The sequence below is a fragment of the Lygodium microphyllum genome, chromosome 27 (genome assembly GCF_053477565.2).
Source record: "Lygodium microphyllum isolate KBCC chromosome 27, Lygodium_microphyllum_v1.1.10, whole genome shotgun sequence".
Taxonomy (NCBI): Eukaryota; Viridiplantae; Streptophyta; class Polypodiopsida; order Schizaeales; family Lygodiaceae; genus Lygodium; species Lygodium microphyllum.
The window spans coordinates 92,115,094-92,136,486 of record NC_141161.1 but is presented as its reverse complement, the minus strand read 5'-3'; the positions used below and the strand labels follow the sequence as shown (position 1 = coordinate 92,136,486).

The following is a 21,393-nucleotide window of genomic DNA, read 5'->3' as shown; positions in this document are numbered from 1 at the left end:
AAACTAGGGTTTGTCCCTAAAGTTCTTAAAAGAACTAGGCCTGACATACGTCAGCTTAAAGAATCTAAACAGATTATTCCATCGCAGGACTTGCGCAACATGTATGAAATCATTTAGTCTTGTGATTGATTCACAAGGAGAAAGGGGAAAAACCCTCATCAAGGACGGCAGATCATTACGCAAGTTATCTTGCAAAAAGACATATTTTTGGATATCCTTCTAAATAAGGAAAGTTGTAAACCGGAAACTAGCATATCTAAAGCACTTTAGGGTTAACCAAGTTGGGTATGCCTAACACCGGAATGTAAAAGGATCTTGCCAATTTACAAGACACCTTGGGAACGAGTGCTGATACACTCAAAGAGAAAAGAACACTTCCTTAGCAGTTTGCCATACAACTGGATTGTGTCACAACTTTATCGAAACAGAATTTGTATCCTTTTTCATTAATTTGTCTATATAATGATTTATTAAATTTATTTCCTTTGCACTAATTAGATATAAAGAAAAGTGCATTGGAGCTAGCCACTGATGAGTGGTCACAGGTTATGGTGGACCCACGCGGTGGGTTAGAGAAAAGATAGTTCACACTTCCACCTATATGACCCGATTGGGCGCCTGTGACTAGAACTCACGCATATCAGGGTTAGACTCGCACACAGAAAGGATTGATGCCTTGAAGTGTGGGCTAGATCCACCAGAACAGACAGTTACAATCAACAAGATGGCATGATCATGAAATGCTTGTATAATGTGCATGTGTGGGCTGAAAGCTTGAAATGCACATTTCTTTGCATAGGAAAGTCACATGAAGATTCGGATACCATTTTTGCGATGTACACGGAAAAAGCTTTCATATGATACCCATATTGGGGGGGTCCCTAAATTTTAGGAGATCCCTAAATTTTAGGAGGTCCCTAAATTTTAGGAGCCTCGAATTAGTCTAAAAATGCTAGTCCTAAAAAATAGGGATGTCATTCTAAAAATAGTAAGTTCTGTACTCTGACTGTGCTTACTAAATTTGGTTGTTTCTATTCTTGATAGTATTCAACCCAAAAAGGAAGGCCATAGAGAAGAGACAAGTGTCAAGACACTTGTCACACAAGTTTCCAAGTGTCCCACCACTTGTCACATCTCATGACATGTGGCTGGACACTTGTCTTGTGCTACTCCACTTTCCCCTTTTGTACTAGCTCTCCCCTCTCCTATAAATAAGAGCTCGTTTTTCTTCATTGATCATCATTTTTCTTTGCTGTAAACTCATGAACAGCACCCACAGATAGCCAGAAACTGGCCCCATCCATCCACATCATCATCCCCCACTTCTCCATTATCAAATTCCTCCATATTCCCTCTTCTATCACTGTTTTTTTTTACAAGATAGCAAGCCTGTAAATTCATTACAGCACCTCCTTCTCGAGCTCTTTCTTCCATTTTAGCTACAAGAAGTAAGCCCTATCCATGTACTGCTGATCACCAATGGAGAAAGACTGAATTTCCCTTTTTCTTCTCTCATATTGTAAAGAAATCAGTTCTTATCATTGCATAATAGATAATGCATGTGTGTTTGTACATCTTTGCATGATCTTGTGAGAGTGAGAATTACTTCTTCTCACTCTCAGGTTGATTGTAACTGAGCTCTTCCCTAAGGGACTTGGGTTGAGCAGAAATGCATTCCTTCGGGGCGTTTACAATGGTATCAGAGCTTTGGCTCGGTCCTCACCCCCAACACTGGTAGTGCTTACAACTATAAGTTTGTTTGTTTTCAGCCCTTGCATTGAGTGCTTGAGCATATTTTTTTTCTTTAGTCTCAATGGATCAATCGAGTGCTATCCTTCAAGCCATTCAAAGTCTTAGAGAGGAGAATCAGCAAATTCGTGAGCAACTTCTCAAACTAGAAAAAGTTGAGAATCCCAAAGAATTCAAGGAAAGAAGCCCATCTACTTCAAGGAGACAAAGCCATACCAATGAAAGGAGCCGATCAAGAAGTCCAACTACTTCTAAGAGGCAATCCCATTCTACTTCAAGACAAAGAAAGAGATCGCGTCGAAACTCATCCTCTTCTTCAAAGTCATCTGGCGCCTATTCTGATGGATCCTCTTCTAGTAATGAAGAGTCACACGCTTCTCGTGGAAGACCTCATCATCGTCAAAGGCGTCGACATTCTTCACCCTCGTCTCCATCTTTATCCCCATCAAGCACTTCATCATCTTCAACCTCAAGATCCGAGCATGGACGAAGGCATAAGAAGAAGAAGAAGACTAAGTCACTATCTCAACTTGAAAAGAAGATCAAGTTCAATATGTATGATGGTTCCCGAAATCCTGATCTTCTTCTGAAGTTTATTCGTCAATTTCAAATTTTGTATGGTCGTGACAAGTATAAAGAAAAAGAAAAGATTAAGTTTGCAGCTTTACATTTAACCGACTTAGCCCATACTTGGTGGATGGGGTTGGAATATGATCATGCTGCCCCAAAATCATGGCGGTCCTTTGTTCGCCTGATACAAAGCCAATTTCTTCCTGTTCATTTCAAAAGAGATGTAAAAATGGAATGGGATCGGCTTTGGCAAAGGAAAAATGAGTCACTTGGTGACTATACCAAGAGATTTTGGGAGCTACTTTTGAAGGTCCAACATTTCAAGAAGATCAGCAGTTCGGAAAAGCTTAGGAAGTTTCAAGGAGGTTTGCATTTTAAACTTCGTACTGCTCTTAATCATTATCATTGTTCTAGTCTCAGGGAACTCATTGACCATGCTGAGACATGGGAAATGGAGCACAATGGCAACAAATCATTCCAAAAGAATGATAAGAAGAGAGTAGCTGATGATGAGGAGTATTCAGCCCCAAATGAAGGACAAAAACAGTGGCAAAAGCAGCCACCATCAAATCAAAAGAAGATAAAGCCCTATGCACCTCCTAATGCTCCTCAATTTCGCTCCAATCTATACCCACAAGCAAAGCAATTTTCCGAAGAGGAAAAGCAACGCTTCATGAAAGAAGGGAAGTGCTTTAAATGTGGACAAAGAGGCCACATAGCGAAGCAATGTCCAAACAAGGGACAAAGCAAGGTTTCTGACAACAAGCCTAAGTCGCCAGTGAAAATCAATGCTATCAGTGATGTAGTTGCAAACACAACTCACACTCCAGAGACGCGCAAATTATTAAAAGCTTGGGGACAGTTGCAAGGTAAGCAAGCACTATTCTTGATAGATCTTGGGGCAAATGAAAATATCATTTCCTTGCAATTAGCTAAAGAGCTTGGATTAAAGAATGAAGAGATGGACACTCCGGCAGAAGTTCGCCAAGCTTTAAATGCTGATGAAGGTGACACAGTGAAGACTGTGATACCCTACATTGGCAAGCTCAAGTTTCAAATTCAAGGCTACAGTGACGAAGATACCTTCTGTATCGGAGACCTTGATGGTTGCGATGTGATTCTTGGCATGCCCTGGAATCATAGAGTAGATTCAACCATTTTCTCTCAGAAAAAGAAGGTAGAACTCACCAACAAAGGCAAGAAGTACGAAATCCAAGCTGGAGTTTCTGGAGACACCATACCTATGGTAAGCCATATGCAAGTCTCTAGAGCAATTAAGGATTGTGTTCAATGTTGTCTGCTTTATGTCACTGATGTAAAATATAATATGAATGCTGAAAACCAAGAGCAACTTCAGCTCTTGGAAAAGTATAAAGATTGTTTTTCGGAAGATCTTCCTTATCAGCTTCCCCCAGAAAGGCCAGAAGACCATCATATTGATATTATCCCAGGCAGTTCTCCTCCTAATATAGCACCATACCGTGTGAGCCGTCCTCAACAAGAAGAAATTAGAAAGCAAGTCGAAGACCTACTCAACCGTGGGCTAATTAGGCCAAGTAGCTCACCATTTTGTTCACCGGTTCTTCTTGTTCAAAAGAAAGATGGCACATTCAGGATGTGCATTGATTATCGAGCCCTCAACAAAATCACTGTGAAGAATCGGTTTCCTATTCCCAAAATTGATGACATTTTGGATCGTCTAGGAGGCTCAAAGGTTTTCAGCCGCATTGATCTAAAGAGTGGTTATCATCAAATTAGGGTAATACCACAAGATGTACACAAAACTGCTTTCCGCACTTCATACGGTCTTTATGAATTCTTGGTGGTTCCTTTCGAATTAACCAATGCACCAGCCACCTTTAATCGAATGATGGAGCGCATCTTTAGAGAGCATCGACAATATGTCGGTACTTTCTTTGATGATATTCTTGTCTTTAGCAAGAATGAAGAGGAGCATCATCAACACTTGGAAATTGTTCTACAATTACTACAACAAAATCAACTCTTGGTAAATGGTAAAAAGAGTGAATTTTTCATGCATAAAATAAATTACCTTGGGCATGTCATCTCTTCTGAAGGGATTCAAATGGATCCTGAAAAGATCAGGATAATCCAAGAATGGCCTCCTCTTCGTGATGTACATGAGGTGCGATCGTTTCTTGGCTTATGTTCTTATTACCGCCGCTTCATCAAGCATTTTGCATATATGGCTTCTCCACTTCATGACCTTACAAAGAAGAAGATCTCTTTCCAATGGAAGGAAAAAGAGAAGGCAGCCTTCACAAGGCTGAAAACAGCTCTTACTTCTGGACCTGTTCTTATCATTCCAGATCTGGTAAAACCATTTGTGGTGGAAGCAGATGCTTGCGGTGATTGTATTGGTGTAGTGCTAAATCAAGAAGGCCATGCCGTAGCCTTTGAAAGCCGCCGTCTAAATGATGTGGAGAAAAGGTATGACATTTATGAAAAGGAGCTCTTAGCAGTGGTTCATGCTTTAAAGATATGGAAACATTATCTTTTAGGCAATGAATTCCTTATTAAAACCGATCATCAAAGCTTGAAGTATTTCAAGACTCAAAAGCATTTGCAGGAGAAACATGCAAGATGGGAAAATTTCTTGTCTATGTTTCATTTTCAAATTATGTACACTCCAGGGAAACAAAATGTAGTTGCTGATGCACTTTCTAGAGTGCCTCGCATTGCAACTATTACAGTGGCTCATCATGAAGATTTTCAAACGATGAAGAATACTTATGATGAAGATACTGATTTTGCAGCAATTTGGTCAAATTTACAGCAAGGAGATTCTCATCCAGATTATTCCATCAAAGACGATTACCTTCTCATGAACAATCGCCTTTGTGTCACTCTTCCTGTTTGACAAAAGGTGCTTAAAGAAAGTCATGAACCCCCTTATGCAGGGCATAGAGGGAGGGCAGCCACTCTAAGTGCAATTGAGCGCTACTTTTATTGGCCAACATTACGAAAAGATACACATAACTTCATTGAGGCTTGTCTGGTATGCCAAAAATCCAAATATGATAGGCAGAAGATTCCAGGATTGTTGCAACCTCTTCCAGTGCCCAAAGATCCATGGGAATCTATCACAATGGATTTCATCTCAGGTATTCCAAGAACACCTCAAGGTCATGATATGATTTGGGTCATAATTGATAGATTCAGCAAACAATCACATTTTATTCCATGTCATAAAACATTGAAATCCGCACAAGCTGCAAGACTTTTCATTCAACATATCTTCAGATTACATGGTATGCCTTCTGAGATCATTTCAGATAGAGACTCCAAATTCACAAGTAACTTTTGGCGTGCTTTATTTGAGAATTTGGGAACCACTTTAAAGTTCTCCTCAGCTTTTCATCCTCAAACAGACGGCCAAACAGAGGTGATGAATCTCACTCTTTTGGATATGTTGAAAGCTTATGTTAGTGAACATAAGTCACAATGGGAGAAATATCTTCCATTATTGGAGTTTGCTTACAACAATACAGTGCACTCATCCATAGGGAAAGCTCCAAATGAAATAGTACAGGGTAAAGTGATTCCTCCTCCAATTATTCGCACTAAAGATAAGATTTTTGCTGCTGATGAGTTTGCTTCAGATTTAAAAACAACAATGGATCAAGTTCGAGCCACTATCAAAGTTGCCCAAGAGCGACAAAAGAAGCAAGCAGATAAACGAAGAAGACCTTTGGCTTTTGAAAAATGTCAATATGTCTTGCTAAAGTTTGATAAAAGCAGGCTCAAACAAGGTTCTGGTCAAAATTCATCTTTTCCAAAGCTCTCCAGTAGATACTTTGGACCCTTCAAAGTGATTGAGAAAATAAATGAAGTTTCTTATCGACTTGAGCTTCCTACTCATTGGAAAATACACAATGCTTTTCATGTAAGTTTGCTAAAACCTTACATAGGACCAGAACCAAAGGAACCTATTACTGAAGATCCCCCAGAAGTTGAAGAAACAGAGCAACTCTTGGAACCTGAAAAGATTCTGTTTCTCAAGGATCGAACCACGAGAAGTGGCCTTGTGACACGAAAATTCTTGCTAAAATTCAAGAATCTACCCACAACAGATGCACAGTGGGTAGATGAAAAATTCATGAAGGATTACCCAAATATTCTACAGCAATATCAAGAAGCTTTTCAGCTGAGGACAGCTGAATAAAAGCCAGAGAGCTGTCACAACTCTATCGAAACAGAATTTGTATCCTTTTTCATTAATTTGTCTATATAATGATTTATTAAATTTATTTCCTTTGCACTAATTAGATATAAAGAAAAGTGCATTGGAGCTGGCCACTGATGAGTGGTCACAGGTTATGGTGGACCCACGCGGTGGGTTAGAGAAAAGATAGTTCACACTTCCACCTATATGACCCGATTGGGCGCCTGTGACTAGAACTCACGCATATCAGGGTTAGACTCGCACACAGAAAGGATTGATGCCTTGAAGTGTGGGCTAGATCCACCAGAACAGACAGTTACAATCAACAAGATGGCATGATCATGAAATGCTTGTATAATGTGCATGTGTGGGCTGAAAGCTTGAAATGCACATTTCTTTGCATAGGAAAGTCACATGAAGATTCGAATACCATTTTTGCGATGTACACGGAAAAAGCTTTCATATGATACCCATATTGGGGGGGTCCCTAAATTTTAGGAGATCCCTAAATTTTAGGAGGTCCCTAAATTTTAGGAGCCTCGAATTAGTCTAAAAATGCTAGTCCTAAAAAATAGGGATGTCATTCTAAAAATAGTAAGTTCTGTACTCTGACTGTGCTTACTAAATTTGGTTGTTTCTATTCTTGACAGTATTCAACCCAAAAAGGAAGGCCATAGAGAAGAGACAAGTGTCAAGACACTTGTCACACAAGTTTCCAAGTGTCCCACCACTTGTCACATCTCATGACATGTGGCTGGACACTTGTCTTGTGCTACTCCACTTTCCCCTTTTGTACTAGCTCTCCCCTCTCCTATAAATAAGAGCTCGTTTTTCTTCATTGATCATTATTTTTCTTTGCTGTAAACTCATGAACAACACCCATAGATAGCCAGAAACTGGCCCCATCCATCCCCATCATCATCCCCCACTTCTCCATTATCAAATTCCTCCATATTCCCTCTTCTATCACTGTTTTTTTTTACAAGACAGCAAGCCTGTAAATTCATTACAGCACCTCCTTCTCGAGCTCTTTCTTCCATTTTAGCTACAAGAAGTAAGCCCTATCCATGTACTGCTGATCACCGATGGAGAAAGACTGAATTTCCCTTTTTCTTCTCTCATATTGTAAAGAAATCAGTTCTTATCATTGCATAATAGATAATGCATGTGTGTTTGTACATCTTTGCATGATCTTGTGAGAGTGAGAATTACTTCTTCTCACTCTCAGGTTGATTGTAACTGAGCTCTTCCCTAAGGGACTTGGGTTGAGCAGAAATACATTCCTTCGGGGGGGGTTGCCCATCTTCAACCCTCAATCTTGTCTCCATTACTTTTACATTTTCATGGCTGTAATTTTGTGAGTAATTTTCACTTTCAGCTTTAAGTGTTCATTCTCTTTTATATTAAGTCTCGAAAACAAGCGAATATCATAATTGTTAAGCATACTACGTTGTTCGGGGCGTTTACAGATTGATTAATGGAAATGTTTGTGCTTGCTAGAGATTTTAGGGCTCTATTTGAATTATGAATTACAAATTAAATGAGTACCTATACTTCAGGTTAAAAGGCCTGAAGGGAGAGGCAGCTTCAGTTACCCCCGACTGCCTGCGTGACCCTAACCAAGGGGGTTATTGACCGCGTCGGGAACGTGGACCGAACCCGCCGCGAGAGGTCTCTCCGTTAAGCTCTACTTGGAGTAGGAGGACGCTTGGGTACCAGGGGGGGCTCTGGTCGTAAATCCCTCACCTTCCGGGTCCTGCACAAGAGGCTAACATGACTCGGGATTGGATCTCGAGGCCCGCATACTAGTTGACGGGCGGAAGCTTGGAATAGTGATCCCTGAGGATTACTGGATAGCCTTCGGGCGGATTATGGACAAGCCTACGGGCGGAACTCCTTGTGTTTCAAAGATAAAATGATGAAATGTAAAGAAAGAACTTGCTTGATATTGTTTTTCTATGTCACGTGATAAGATTACGTGAAGGAACCAGCACTACAACACAATGCCGCCATACACGCGTCCATTACACGCGAAAAGTTACGGGCGCGTGTATGGTCGTTTATACTTATAGCAATATCGGGCGCGTGTATACATGCATGTAACAGCGCGTGTATATGCGCCAAGTTACGAGCGCGTGTATGGTCGTGTATAGTTACAGCAGTATCAGGCGCGTGTATAATTGCATGTGAGGGCGCGTGTATTTTCGCGTTAAGTCTGTCATAATACACGCTCTGTTACACGCGACACAGAGCCTAACTACAGAAATCCATTTCTTTTCAAAACAGAAAACCATTAAGTTTTAAAAATGTCATTGTGCATTGCAGTGTTTACAAACCATTACGAAATCCCACTACATGCACTTACAACAACGTAATATATTGAAAAATATATATTCATATGGTTATTGAAAGACAAAGTATACAATAGAAATGTCATGAATTTGGAACAATACAGTGATGGATTGGTTAGGGTTCGATCTCATCTTCAATAAGATCCATCCTTGCCAAACGATCAACATCAATATCCATTTGATCAATTTGTAAGGCTACGATTAAATTTATTCTACTATCGCTATTTTGCCCATTGATAATGGTACCGATGCCTTGATCATTCTCATCATCATCACCATCATCCTCAATGGAAGGGTCATCCTCATGATCATGAGAAATGGCACGCTCATCCTCATTATCATGATCATCTACATTGGCATGTTCGACATCATCTTCTTTGCGGCTTGCCACATCCTCCATATGCTCCATATCAGTGAATGTATTATACATTACTTTGGAACGTGGTGCAATAGGGATGACATACCACCATTTACTGTCATGCACCATTGGCAGATAGATAACTTGCTCAAATACACATAATTCATTAATTAATTAGCATATCAAAAGTCAAGGGGTGCGCGAGCTTAGATATATATGTACATGAAACACATTTGTAAAAAAATGCATACCTGCTCACATTGTTGTGGCAATACGAGCCTATCTTTCTTTGTTTGCCAAAACTTTGTAGAGTCAATAGTTACGTAGCCACTTGCATGGCATTTTATCGTTGCGTTAGGCCCTTTTTCCACCACGTTCATTTGCCATTTGACATCCAAAACATACACAAAGAAGCGGCGAAAGTCAAGTCTGTATATGTCTTGGATTGTGCCACAATAATCATCCATTTTTCCATTGGCTCCCTCAAAGCTACTAATGACACCGCAATCTTGTGTATTCCTCTTTTCATCTATTCTTTGTGTTCGAAAATGCTTGCCTTCACACCCTATAGCATTGAACATAGTGCACTAGACCAAAATATAAGCAATATCTATGTAAGCAATTAATGTGAATAAATATGAAAAGCCAATCACTTACAAAGAATGCAAATTTACATTTGTTCTATGTACCTTTAACATGCATCCTCGTGCATACTCCCATTCTTCCGCCGTGATATGCAGCCCCTCATCTCTCTCTGCTCTCTCCATTTCCTCATGCAACCAATCAACATGAATATCATTCGGAAGTGTTGCTAGATGCTTAGGGTACGCCTTACGAGAGCCATGTTGCCTCCGAAAGAGAGCTCTGTCTGCTTGCCTTTTTGTCTTTGCATCCTCGTATCTTGTAACCCATCTACTCATCACATCACTATTAAGGATGCAAGTGAAATTAAGATCATCAATCAATGTTCTCTCAATTACTTTGCTCTGTCCTTTTCCTTGAGGCACAATAGACGTCATCCTCAAGTCCTCTTCATTGCTCCATAGTCGCGGCAAAGAGCTATCCACCTGATCAAGAAATTCTGATATATATACAAGAGACTCTTGTATCAACCAACCCTCAGCCATGCTTCCTTCGGGCCTTGCACTTTGCCTCACAAAGTCTTTTAAGGTCTTCATGAAGCGCTCTAGGAAGAACATCCAACGGGCATGCACAGTGCCATATAAAGCAATTTCATCCACTAAATGCACAATGAGATGTAGTTGACTTGTGAGAATGGTTTGCGGAAAAGTCTCCTCTACCATACAAACCACCTCCACTGCCATAACACGCGCATCATCCAATGTGGCTAGATCAATTGCTTTGGAACTAACATATCTGAAAAATAAATGCACAGTACGTTATACCTCATGCACATTCATTTTGCAAGGTATAATGAAGGGTGATCTTACATGGGATTTACATACCTCACAAGCTCGCCCATCTTATAAATACATCTTTTCAAACTCCTGTCTGCACAATGGTCGATGCTAGTAGGTAGTATGAACTGCGCACATAAGAGCACATGTATATTTGGGTTAGGGCATTACAAAATTTAATTTCAACCTACAATAATTGGAAAACACTTACTTGGAGCATCTTGTGCCAATCGTGGGACTTCAACCCATGTAGTTGCTCAACCCCTCTTTTCTTAGTGGTTGTAAACGCTCCCTTCAACGATCTCATGCATCCAGTGGGAGTACGCAAAGTGGTGATGGCTTGCTTTACCTGCTTCTCCTCCTTCTTTGATATAATCCAGGGAGCAGGCGGAAGACGAACGTGCCCACCCTCCTCTCGTGGCCAAGCTTGACGCATACGTCCTGCGACCTGCAAGTCCTCCCGTACGCTAACATTGTCTCTTTTACCAATAACATGTTCCCAAATACTAGATCCCACATTCTTGAAGATGTGCATGGGATCAAGAAGATGGTTGATCTTGAGATGGGTCCAATATGGTAGCCGGAAAAAAATGGAGTACCTACACAAGGGATTGCAGACTGTCATCTTTATTCCAACTTTAGAGACTACACAAAACAAGATTGAAAACAATGGAGATGTACCTGTTCATGCCATCTAGAGGAAGAACATTTGAAGACTCCCAAATACGCTTCCAATCTTTTGCACGAAGTGTCTGTGGATGAATGTTCCTCTTACTAGGAGCATATTTAGGGTGATCTGATGGGAGAAATCGATGATGATTATCGAATATGGTCTTACACAAACCATCAGCATACTCATGTACCAATGAAGGGCCACATATAGGACATGCATGTTTACCCGATGTCCTCAAACCTGTTAAAATAAAAAAAAAGTTAGAATAATAAAGTCAATAGTTATAATTGATATAGCTAGTAGTATTAGAGTCGGGAGGTAGTTAGAATTCTTACCAGAACAATCGCTGTATCCTGGAAAGTCATGCATTGTCCACATCAACACTGCTTTTAAGTCGAAGTGTCGAGAGGAGGGAGGCCTACTAATGTCCACTACCGCAACACCTCTCCATAGTTCCTCCAACTCATCAATCAACGGTTCAAGATAAACATCCATATGCTTGACTTTATGTTTCCCTGGAATCAGAAGGGATAACATAAGATGTCCCTTCTTGATCGCCATTGATGGTGGAAGGTTGTAATTCACCAACACAACCGGCCACACGCTGTATGCGGTGCTCTTGAAACCAAACGGATTCACTCCATCCATACCTAGGCCAAGTCTCAAGTTTCTGGGCTCTGTTTTAAAGCTGGGCCACTCATCTTCAATATGCTTCCAAGCAGGAGTGTCTGCAGGAATTCTCCACATGCCATCATCCGATCGATGCGAGGAATGCCATGACATGAGCTCTGCTATGGATTTGCACTTGAACATGTGTTTGATGCGAGGAATTATAGGAAAGTGTCGCAAGACTTTACGAGGTACATCAAAACTCTTCACATCTGTTCTATACCTTGCTTCACCACAAGTGGGACACTGTCGAGCCTCCTTATGCGTCCCACGAAAGAGAATGCAATCATTGACGCATGCATGTATGCGATCATAATCCAATCCTCCAAGAGATGTCACATAGCGCCTCGCTTTGTCTCTTGAGGTGGTTAGTCTATTCCCCTTTGGAAGCATGTTTGATAATAGCCCGCATCCAATATCATCAATTAGCCCATAACCCTAAACCCTATACTGTAAACCAAAAACCACTAACTCAAATTTGCAAGTTACAATGCTTACTTCAATAATGCGTCAAGACTTGCATTGCTCCATCCATAAACTGTTTGTATATTGAGCAGTTCAAGTGAAGCACGTAAAATAGAGAATGTGCACCCTTCAAAAACCGGTGTCGATGAAGCGTTGTAGAGATGCTCTTGTTCCATATCATTGTCGTCCACACCTTTGCGATCATCCCTAAAAAGATTCCGCACCATGTCATCAAACACTTCCTCTTCCACAACTTCGTGGGGTGCAGGGCTATTGTCATCCCTTTCCCACTCATCTCCGACAACAGATCCCGAAGCTCCAGCATCATCTCGTCGACGTTTGCATGCTCTCGCCGTGCGTATGGCACCATGTTAGGGTGTGGTACTGCATCTTGCTTCAATCACAGTATATATATTACAACGCGCTCCATTAATTTGCACACCATGAGTTATTTTAATACTTTCAATTCACATCTTCTCACCTCTAAACCTGTTTGAATCCATTCTCCATACATCGAGATGTGATTCAATGTAATTCGACGCGCTCGTACAATGCACCCTTGACATCGATTACACGTACACTTGATCCTTTGTGCCAGCCACACGTCGCGATCACGATGACACATTGTCTCATCCTCACCAGAACTGCTTGAAGAGGATGATGACATGCTATGTCCAAAATAACCAATACAGAAGTAGGATCAGTTTTTAGTGAAATCATACACATCCTATGCCTCTTTCAAAAGCCCTCTTTCAAAACACTTCTTCTTCTTCTTTCTTTGTCGCTACAGTACCTCTGCCTCCAGCTCTTCCAAACCCCCGAACCTGCCTCTTCCAACCAGCCTTCTCCCTCTTGGACTACCCAAAAGAAGCAAAGGGTGCAGACAACACAGAAAGGGAGAGAGAAGCAAGAATCAACGAACTCACTTTTCAAAGACTTTTCAAAGAGGTTGGTTGTCGTTTGTTTGTTTTGGCAAATCTGTCGCTTTCTTTCTTTCCACCCGTGCTATGTGTACTTGAAAGCGACAGAGGATAGAATTTATAAGTACATCTGACCGTTTCGGTGGTCGGTCCCTTTCAAAATTTTTATCGTCGGTACCGCGTGTAGCAGCGCGTGTAGACTCGTGTCTGGTCTGTGTGCACAGACAGTACACGCGATTTTACACGTGGTTCTTTTCACGGGCCGGTACACGCGCTGTGTCTGTTCATTTTTTTCTCGAGTTTGAGCTGCAAATTTGGGCACCATGTTTGTTCATTCTTTACTCTTGAGTTTTAGCTGCAAGTTTGGACTTGGATTGCGGTGCTTTTCATGAATTTCGTCACTAATTCGAAATGAACTTCTTCTTTTAGCTTATGATCTTCTACTAATTCGATGTCCGTCAAGATAGAGGAAAGAGAGAGGAAGGAATTCAGATGCATTCTATATGTGCTTAACTATTTCTCTCTTGACCGATATGGTCCGTTAAGATAGAGGAAACAGAGAAGAAGAAATTCACACACATTGTATATGTGCTTAACTATTTATTTCTTGACAAACGACATCCGTCAAGATAGAGGAAAGAGAGAAGAAGGAACCCTTGTGTATGTGTTTAGTCATTTCTCCCTTGATGGACAATGTCCGTCAAGATAGAGGAAAGAGTTTTTGTTTTTCATGAATTTCGTCACTAATTCGAAATGAACTTCTTCTTTTGGCTTATGATCTTCTACTAATTCGATGTTTGGTATTGTAAGAGATATGTTTATTTTCTAGAATGGTAGATATATGTTGTAGGTTATATATTGTAGGAGATATATTGTAGGAGATATGTTTATTTTTTATATGCATGTTTTGCTTGGTTCATTGAGGCGGAATTTCGACGCTTTGCAGATTCTTCATGGATCCAGGCTCTTCCTCCGATCCGTGGGCATACGCCACTTGGATGATGGAGATGATAAACCATTTTGGGCGCCATCCTAATCCAGTGGAGCTGACAGAGTATATGCATGCCCATCCTCCTCCTAGACTCCCAGGTCACACCGCGCCCCCAAGTACACAAGCCTCTCCACTGCCGTCTACGCCTGCGAGTCCGGCGAGACGTACCCCTGCGCATACACGCTCACCGAGGAGACACACCCCTGCACGGACACACTCACGCACACCCTCCTCTGTACCGTCACGTGAGGGCTCACGGCCACCATCACGTGCTCCCTCACAGCCACAGTCACGTGCAGCCACCCCTAGTCATGGCTACTCCCGCAGTACAGATGAGAGCCGACGCCGCAGTAGGGAGAGCGGGAGTGGAGGATGCGGCGGGTGCTTTGGTGGGGGGGGTAGTAGGGCACGCGGTGAGAGAGGGCATGGAGGGAGGCATGTACGAGGAGACAGTGAGGAGTCGGAGGAGGCGAGAGAGGTGGAGGGAGAGATTTTCTACGATGTTACGGATAGGGGCGGGGTAGTCATGGATGCGAGAGGGAAAGAGGTGATGGAGTATATGCGGGGGGTAGTTTCAAACATGTATAGAAACTGTTTTGTAAAATTTAAAGATCAGGATAGCCGGTTAGTTAGGGAGGTCCTAGATAGTGTACATAGTCGGTACCCCAATCCCCCACGAGCGACATTCTCGGATGTATGGGGAAGGACGCGAATAAGGGAGATCTTAAGTAATAAAAGATCTCACCTTAAGAAACTCGCGTACGATGATGGGGTGAATGTAGCTGCGGGTGGCTATCCTTGTGAGAAACCTGCCACTGCCCACAAACGCGAGTGGAAGGAGGCAAAGAAGCGCGCAGAGGGAGGCGTGAAGAGCAGGCATCATGTGGAGGCACGACGGATCCAGATGGAGACCATTGGATCGTCGCATTTCGGATCTGGCGGCGTCGAGTCGTGGGAGGCAGAGTTCGTAAGTAACTTGCCTCTTTATTTGATTGTTTGCCAAATTCATTGATTCTATGATTGTTTTGATCTTACAAACTATCTTGATTATGTTACAGCGACGGGTTATGGGGAGGAGGCCCACAGCCCACGAGACTGGGTATGCTCGCCGCAATAGCAGACGTGACACGTGGGCCATCTTCAGAAACGAGGGACGTATTACGGATGCGCAGTTTGACGCGGCCATGAGACCATACGGTCGACAGGTACTTGAAAACTCTAAATGAATGATTTCGGTTTATTTAATTGCATATATATGTATACTTACATACGGTATATTTCTTGAACAGGCACAAGCTGCTGATGCTCCTGCCCCTGATGATCCAGCCGCCACTGCTGATGTTCGTGCCACTGCTCCTGGTGGAGGCGAGCACCACTCATCGGAATATACCGATGCGAGCTCCTCTGATCATAGAGAGAGCACAGGGTCCTCATCATCCTCTGATTAGCTTTCAGAATACTGTAGGATGTGGTTGTACAAAAAAATTTTGTAACTGAAGCCATGGGCTTTTTTGCACCTAGCTCCCTATTTGACTTTGTATATATTTGTTCCTAATTAAAGCCATGGGCTATTTTGACATATGGACTCCCTTGTACACAAATGTATCATGTATTGACAATGTATTGAATCGTGAGTCTTGAGTCGTGTATTAAGTTTTAGATAGTAATATTGAATCGTGTATTCATAGAGAGTGAGTCTTGATTCGTGTCTTGAAATCTAAATCGCTCTTTTTTTATGGTGCAATGCACCAAAAAAAAATCCAGAGAGTGCCTTTGGGTGGCTGGATGCTGGAACAGCATCCAGCCACCCAAAAGCACTCTCTGGATTTTTTTTTCCCCTCTGTAATCGCGTGTATAAGCGCGTGTCATCTGTCAAAATCGCGTATATTTGCGCGGATAGTCTGTTAGATTCGCGTGTAAATTTGCAGCAAAACTGCGCAGAACGCGTGTATGGGGTCGTGTATTCGCGCGACTGACTGTCACTGTACACGCGCTTTTACACGCATGTCTCTAGCCGCGATGATACACGCGCTATTACACGGGCCCGACACTTTTTTTCCCAAGTCATTTTGTGCGGCTAGGAGCGCGGGTATGAGCCCGATCCCTTGTAGTGCAGTGCTTAACGGGGTTAATTAACGAAGCTGATTGTTATATGTCAAATTAATGTCTTAGATAATTACATAACTAAAACAAACCGAGGAAAGTGCGGAGGATGGGCCATGGGCCCATCCTATGGTTGGGTAGTCCCGGTTAGCTGGGAACTTTTCTCAAAAATCTCGAAGAACAGCGGAATGATCATCATCATCAAAAAGAATAACGAGAACAATGACCTAGAGTTACGTCTTACCTGATTTACGCTGTTTTAGGAGAACGGAATGGGACTATGCCTTATGGTAGAGAGGTTGAGCTTTGCATCCCTCTCGTTTTCCATTCTCCTTGAACCAAGTGCAGCGTGAATCCGCTTCGGACCTGGCGTTTCTGCGTAAAGTAGTTCGCTCGGGTCTGACGCTAGTTGCTGTTAGCTAATGACCCATTAGAAAAACCCTGATTCCGGTCGATCCTAAGTGGGAACGGCCAGGATACTTCCGCTACGTGGCAGACGCGGGAAGAACTAGATCGCAAAACCCGTAACATTCCATGGGAGTGCCGGGCGGAGCTTTTCTAGATATCCTTTTCGATGGACTGCTAAGACGTGTCCTGGATGATACTAGGGGACACGTTACAGAAGTAGTGTAGTTATCCAGCTCGGGGCTGCCACCAGCACTAGTATTGCATACCCCACACTATGTGGCACACTCGTTGCCAACATCTATAGAGATCCTTGACAGCCTAGATCTACCTTGGGCCAACTTTTATCCATGTCTACATTGCATGTGTAGAGATTCAATGTACAAAACCCAATTGCAAAAGACTATATGTGGAACGAAGAGGGAGGAAGTAGGTAGGGGTGTTCAAAGAATAGAACAAGTAATGAATAGGGCTGCTTGGTAGAGATAGGGAAAGAGAGGGAATGGGTATATGTTTTTAGAAAGTTCTACCCACCACTTGAGGTCAATTGAATGCAATGAACCCTCAGTAAAGAGGAGCTCAAGTTAATGTTGAGAAAGAGAGGACAAGAGTAAGTCAATGCACAACCATGCACTATGCAAGAGGTAGTAGTGAGAGAAAGGAAATGAAAGAGAAAGAAGTTTGGAAACATTATACAATATTGACCCATAGGTTTCACGATAATATAAGGTTAGTAAAATCCTTTAACTATAATGTAGTAAATCCTTTGACTATAATGTACTATCTTTTCTTACTACTATATTATTTTGGTTGTAAGTTCAGAAAGCCTCAAACCTCCAGAGGGCTTCTTGAACCTACCCCCTTCCCAAACTTCCCCTTTTTAATTAAAACCATATTTTTCTCACATTTAATCGCACACGCTCTCTCCTCTCCCTCCCCTTCTTATTTAAATCCCCCTCTCTCCCACATGTAAGCTCTCTCTCTCTCTCGCTCTCTCTCTCTCTCTCTCTCTCATGCCTCTCCCTTTTTTAATTAAATCAAACTTTTCACAAACCTCTCTTTCTACCCCTTTTTAAATCAAAAGTTTCTCTCTCGCTTCTCCCCCTTTTTTAGTTAGATAAAACTTTTTAATTTATTTTTTCTTCTTTTTACCTTCATCTTAAAAAACCCCTTTTAAAATTTCTTTTTCTTTTAAATTAAACATTTTTAAAAGTCATACTTTGAGAGAGAGAAGAAGAAGAAGAAAAAGAAGAAAGAGAGAGAGGAAGGAGAGAAAGAGAGAGAGAGGGAGGGAGAGATGGGAGAGAGAGAATTATAGAGAGAGAGAAAATATAAAATTTAAAAGAGAGAGAGAGAGAGAGAAAGAGAAGAAGAAGAAGAAGAAGAGATAATTTTATATATATATATATATAGAGAGAGAGAGAGAGAAGAAAAATAGCAAAGAGAGAGGTGAAAAGAAGAGGAGAGAGAGAATAAAATGAGAGAGAGAGAGAAGGAAAAGAGAGAGAATTATAGAGAGATAGTAAAAAAAATAAAAGAGAGGGAAAGAGAGAAAAGAAAATAATTGAAAGAGAGAAGAGAGAGAGAGAGAGAGAGAGAGAGAGAGAAGAAGAAGAAGAAGAAGAAAGAAAAGGAAAAAAAGAAGAGGAAGAGAGAAGGAAAAGAGAGGAGAGAGGGGGAGAAGAGAGAGAGAGAGAGAGAGAGAAAGCAAGGAGAGAAGAAAAGGAGAGAGAAAGAGAGAGAGAGAGAGAGAGAGAGAGAGAAACAAAAAATAAACTAAGATAAAATGCAAAGAGACAGAGGGGGAAGGGACAAAAGAAGAGGAAAAAGAAGAGAGAGAGAGAGGGGGGAGGGAAACAAAAAGAGAGAATTATAGAGGGAGGAAAGATCAAATTTAAAAGAGAGAGAGAGAGAGAGAGAGAGAGAGAGAGAGAGAATAGAAAAGGAAAAAAGAGGAGAGAGAGAGAGAGAGAGAGAGAGAGAGAGAGAGAGAGGGAGGGAAGGAAAAGAGAGGAGAGGGAGAAGAAAAGCAAGGAAAGAAGAAAAGGAGTGAGAGAGAAGAAGAAAAGAGAGATAAAATTTAAAAGAGAGAGAGAGAGAAAACAAAAAAATAAAGAGAGAAAGAGAAGAACAAGAACAAAAAAAGAAAAAAGGAGGAGAGGGAGAGAGAAGAAAAATAAAGGAGAGAGGGGGGAGAAGAAAAGGGGAGAGAGAGAGAGGGAGAGAAGAAAAGTAGGGAGATAGGGGAGAGAGAAAGAGAGAGAAGAAAGTCAGGGAGAGAGAGAGAGAGAACAAGGAGATGAGAGAAAATAAACTAAAATAAAAAAAGGCAGAGAGGAAATTGAGAGAGAGAGAGAGAGAGAGAATTATAGAGAAAGAAAAGACCAAATTTAAAAGAGAGAGAATAAAAAAGGAAAGAAAGAGAGAAAGAGAAGAAAAACAGAGAGGGGGAAGAAGAAGAGAGAGAGAGAGAGAAGAAAAGCGGGGAGAGAAGAAAAGGAGAGATAGAGAGAATTATAGAGAGGAAAAAAATTTAAAATAGAGAGAGAAAAGAAAAAATTTAAAGAGAATGAAGAGAGAGAAGAAGGAAAAAAAGAAAAAGGAGGAGACCGAGATAGAAGGAATCTCTCCTCCCTCTCTCCTTGCTCTCTCTCTCTCTCTCTCTCTCTCTCTCTCTCTCTCTCTCTCTCTCTCTCTTAGTTAGATAGAACTATTTAAGTTAAACTTTCATCCCTTTTTCTCCTCTTTTAATTAAATATTTTTAAGAGCCTTCTCAAAATTTCATTTTCTTTTAATTAAATATTTTTAAAAATAAATTTTTAATTTAAAAATTTTGAGATAATTTTCCTATACTTTGAGAGAGAGAGAGAGGGAGGGAAGAAGGGAGAGAGAAGAAGAATAAGAAGAGAGAGAGAGAGAGAGCGCGATAGAGATAGAAGGAAAAGAGGGGAGATAAGGGGAGAGAAGAAAAGGGGAGAGAGAGAGAGAGAGAAGAAGAAGAAGAAGAAAATAAAGGAAAATAGAGAAGAGGAGAGAGAAGAAAAAGAGAGGAGGGAGGGGGAAGGGGAGAGAGAGAGAGAGAGAGAACAAGGAGATGAGAGAAAATAAACTAAAATAAAGGGTAGAGAGAGAGGGGAAAGGGAGAGAGAGAAGAAGAAAAAAGAGAGAGAAAGAGGGGGGAAATATAGAGAGAGAGAGAGAGAATTATAGAGAGAAACGATAAAATTTCAAAGAGAGATAATAAAAGAATGAAAAAAGAGAAGAGAGAGAGAGAGAGAGAAAACAAGAAGAAGAGAGACAATATGAACATAGAGAGAGTATTATAGAGGGAGAAAATATAAAATTTAAAAGAGAGAAAATTAAAAATTTAAAGAGAGAATGAAGAGAGGGAGAGAGAGAGAAGGAGAAGAAAATGAAAAAAGAGAAGAGGAAGAGAGAAGGAAAAGAGAGGAGAGAGGGGGGAAAAGAAAAGGGGAGGGAGAATTTTATGTTTGATGAGAGAGAGAGAGAGAGAGAGAATAAGGAGACGAGAGAAAATAAACTAAAATAAAGGGCAAAGAGAGATAAAAAGAGAAAAAAAGTTAAATGTAGGGAATTGGGGAGAGAGGAAGAAAGGAAGAGAGAGAGAGAAGGAAGAAAATAGAAACAGAGGGGGAAAAGAGGGGAGAGAAAGATGAGAAATGGATTATCGAGTGAAGTTGCTGTGCGATAGCAACTTTGCTTGCTACTTCGTGGCACGTAAGCTTCCAAGTGGGCTAGTGTTCATAGAAGTATATATAGAGACATATTAATAAAGGATGTGATTTATAGGATTTGAGAAAACACTTCTAGATTTCCAAAGAGAATAGATTTGTTTTACTAAATGTGAAACTCACAAATCATGAATCTTATAGCTAGAGCTTAAGTACATATGGCACATAGGGCTAATGGATAGTGAAACCCTAAGGTTAAGGGTGCGTGTGAGAACTTTTTCTCCATGAATAGAATTAATCATTCTTTTTTTCTTTGTGTACTTGCACTGAAAGATCCAAACTTGATAGTTTAACAAAAAAAAGTAAGATGGATTTGGAGAAAGAGATCATTCGTTCTATTGATGTTAGAAAATGATGTATCATACTTGAGAAAATTTCTTGATCAAGATCAACAGACATACCTCATTTTGCATTTTCCATGAAGTTTTGTTGAGATAATTTGCTGGGGGAGGGGATGAGTGCTTAGAAGGTCTTGGCATGTTGTAACTTGAACTATGTTCCACATCCTATGACCAAAACGATTGATCATCATCATCAGTGCACATTATATTCAAACATCATGGCTCTCAAAAGCAATCGAAAGAGGAAGTTCATCCACATTAATAAGCTCTGCACAAGTAAAATAGTAGTAGGATAAGAGATCCTTATACAACCAAACGAGATCCTTGAACAGTGCTTTCGGCAGTTTTTTGTTAGACTCCGACTGGATAATTAAGGTCGGGACTCGGTGGAGTTCATCTTCTCCTCGGTCGTCCGTATTAGAGTGAAGAAGCTGTCTGGTCT

The 21,393-nt window shown here is 41.1% G+C and overlaps 1 protein-coding gene across 1 annotated transcript; it reads right to left on the bottom strand.

Annotated features, from left to right (window-relative positions):
• Window positions 1–8,971: 8,971 nt before the first annotated feature.
• Window positions 8,972–21,097, bottom strand: LOC148012603 (uncharacterized). The gene is made up of 7 exons (XM_087668987.1): window positions 21,012–21,097; window positions 11,314–11,545; window positions 10,844–11,231; window positions 10,681–10,760; window positions 9,904–10,591; window positions 9,466–9,801; window positions 8,972–9,361 (listed from the first exon to the last, which is right to left on the bottom strand). The coding sequence occupies exons 2-7, from the start codon at window positions 11,319–11,321 to the stop codon at window positions 8,972–8,974; spliced, it is 1,890 nt and encodes a 629-aa protein (XP_087525113.1). The 5' UTR covers window positions 11,322–11,545; window positions 21,012–21,097.
• Between the last annotated feature and the right edge of the window lie 296 nt (window positions 21,098–21,393).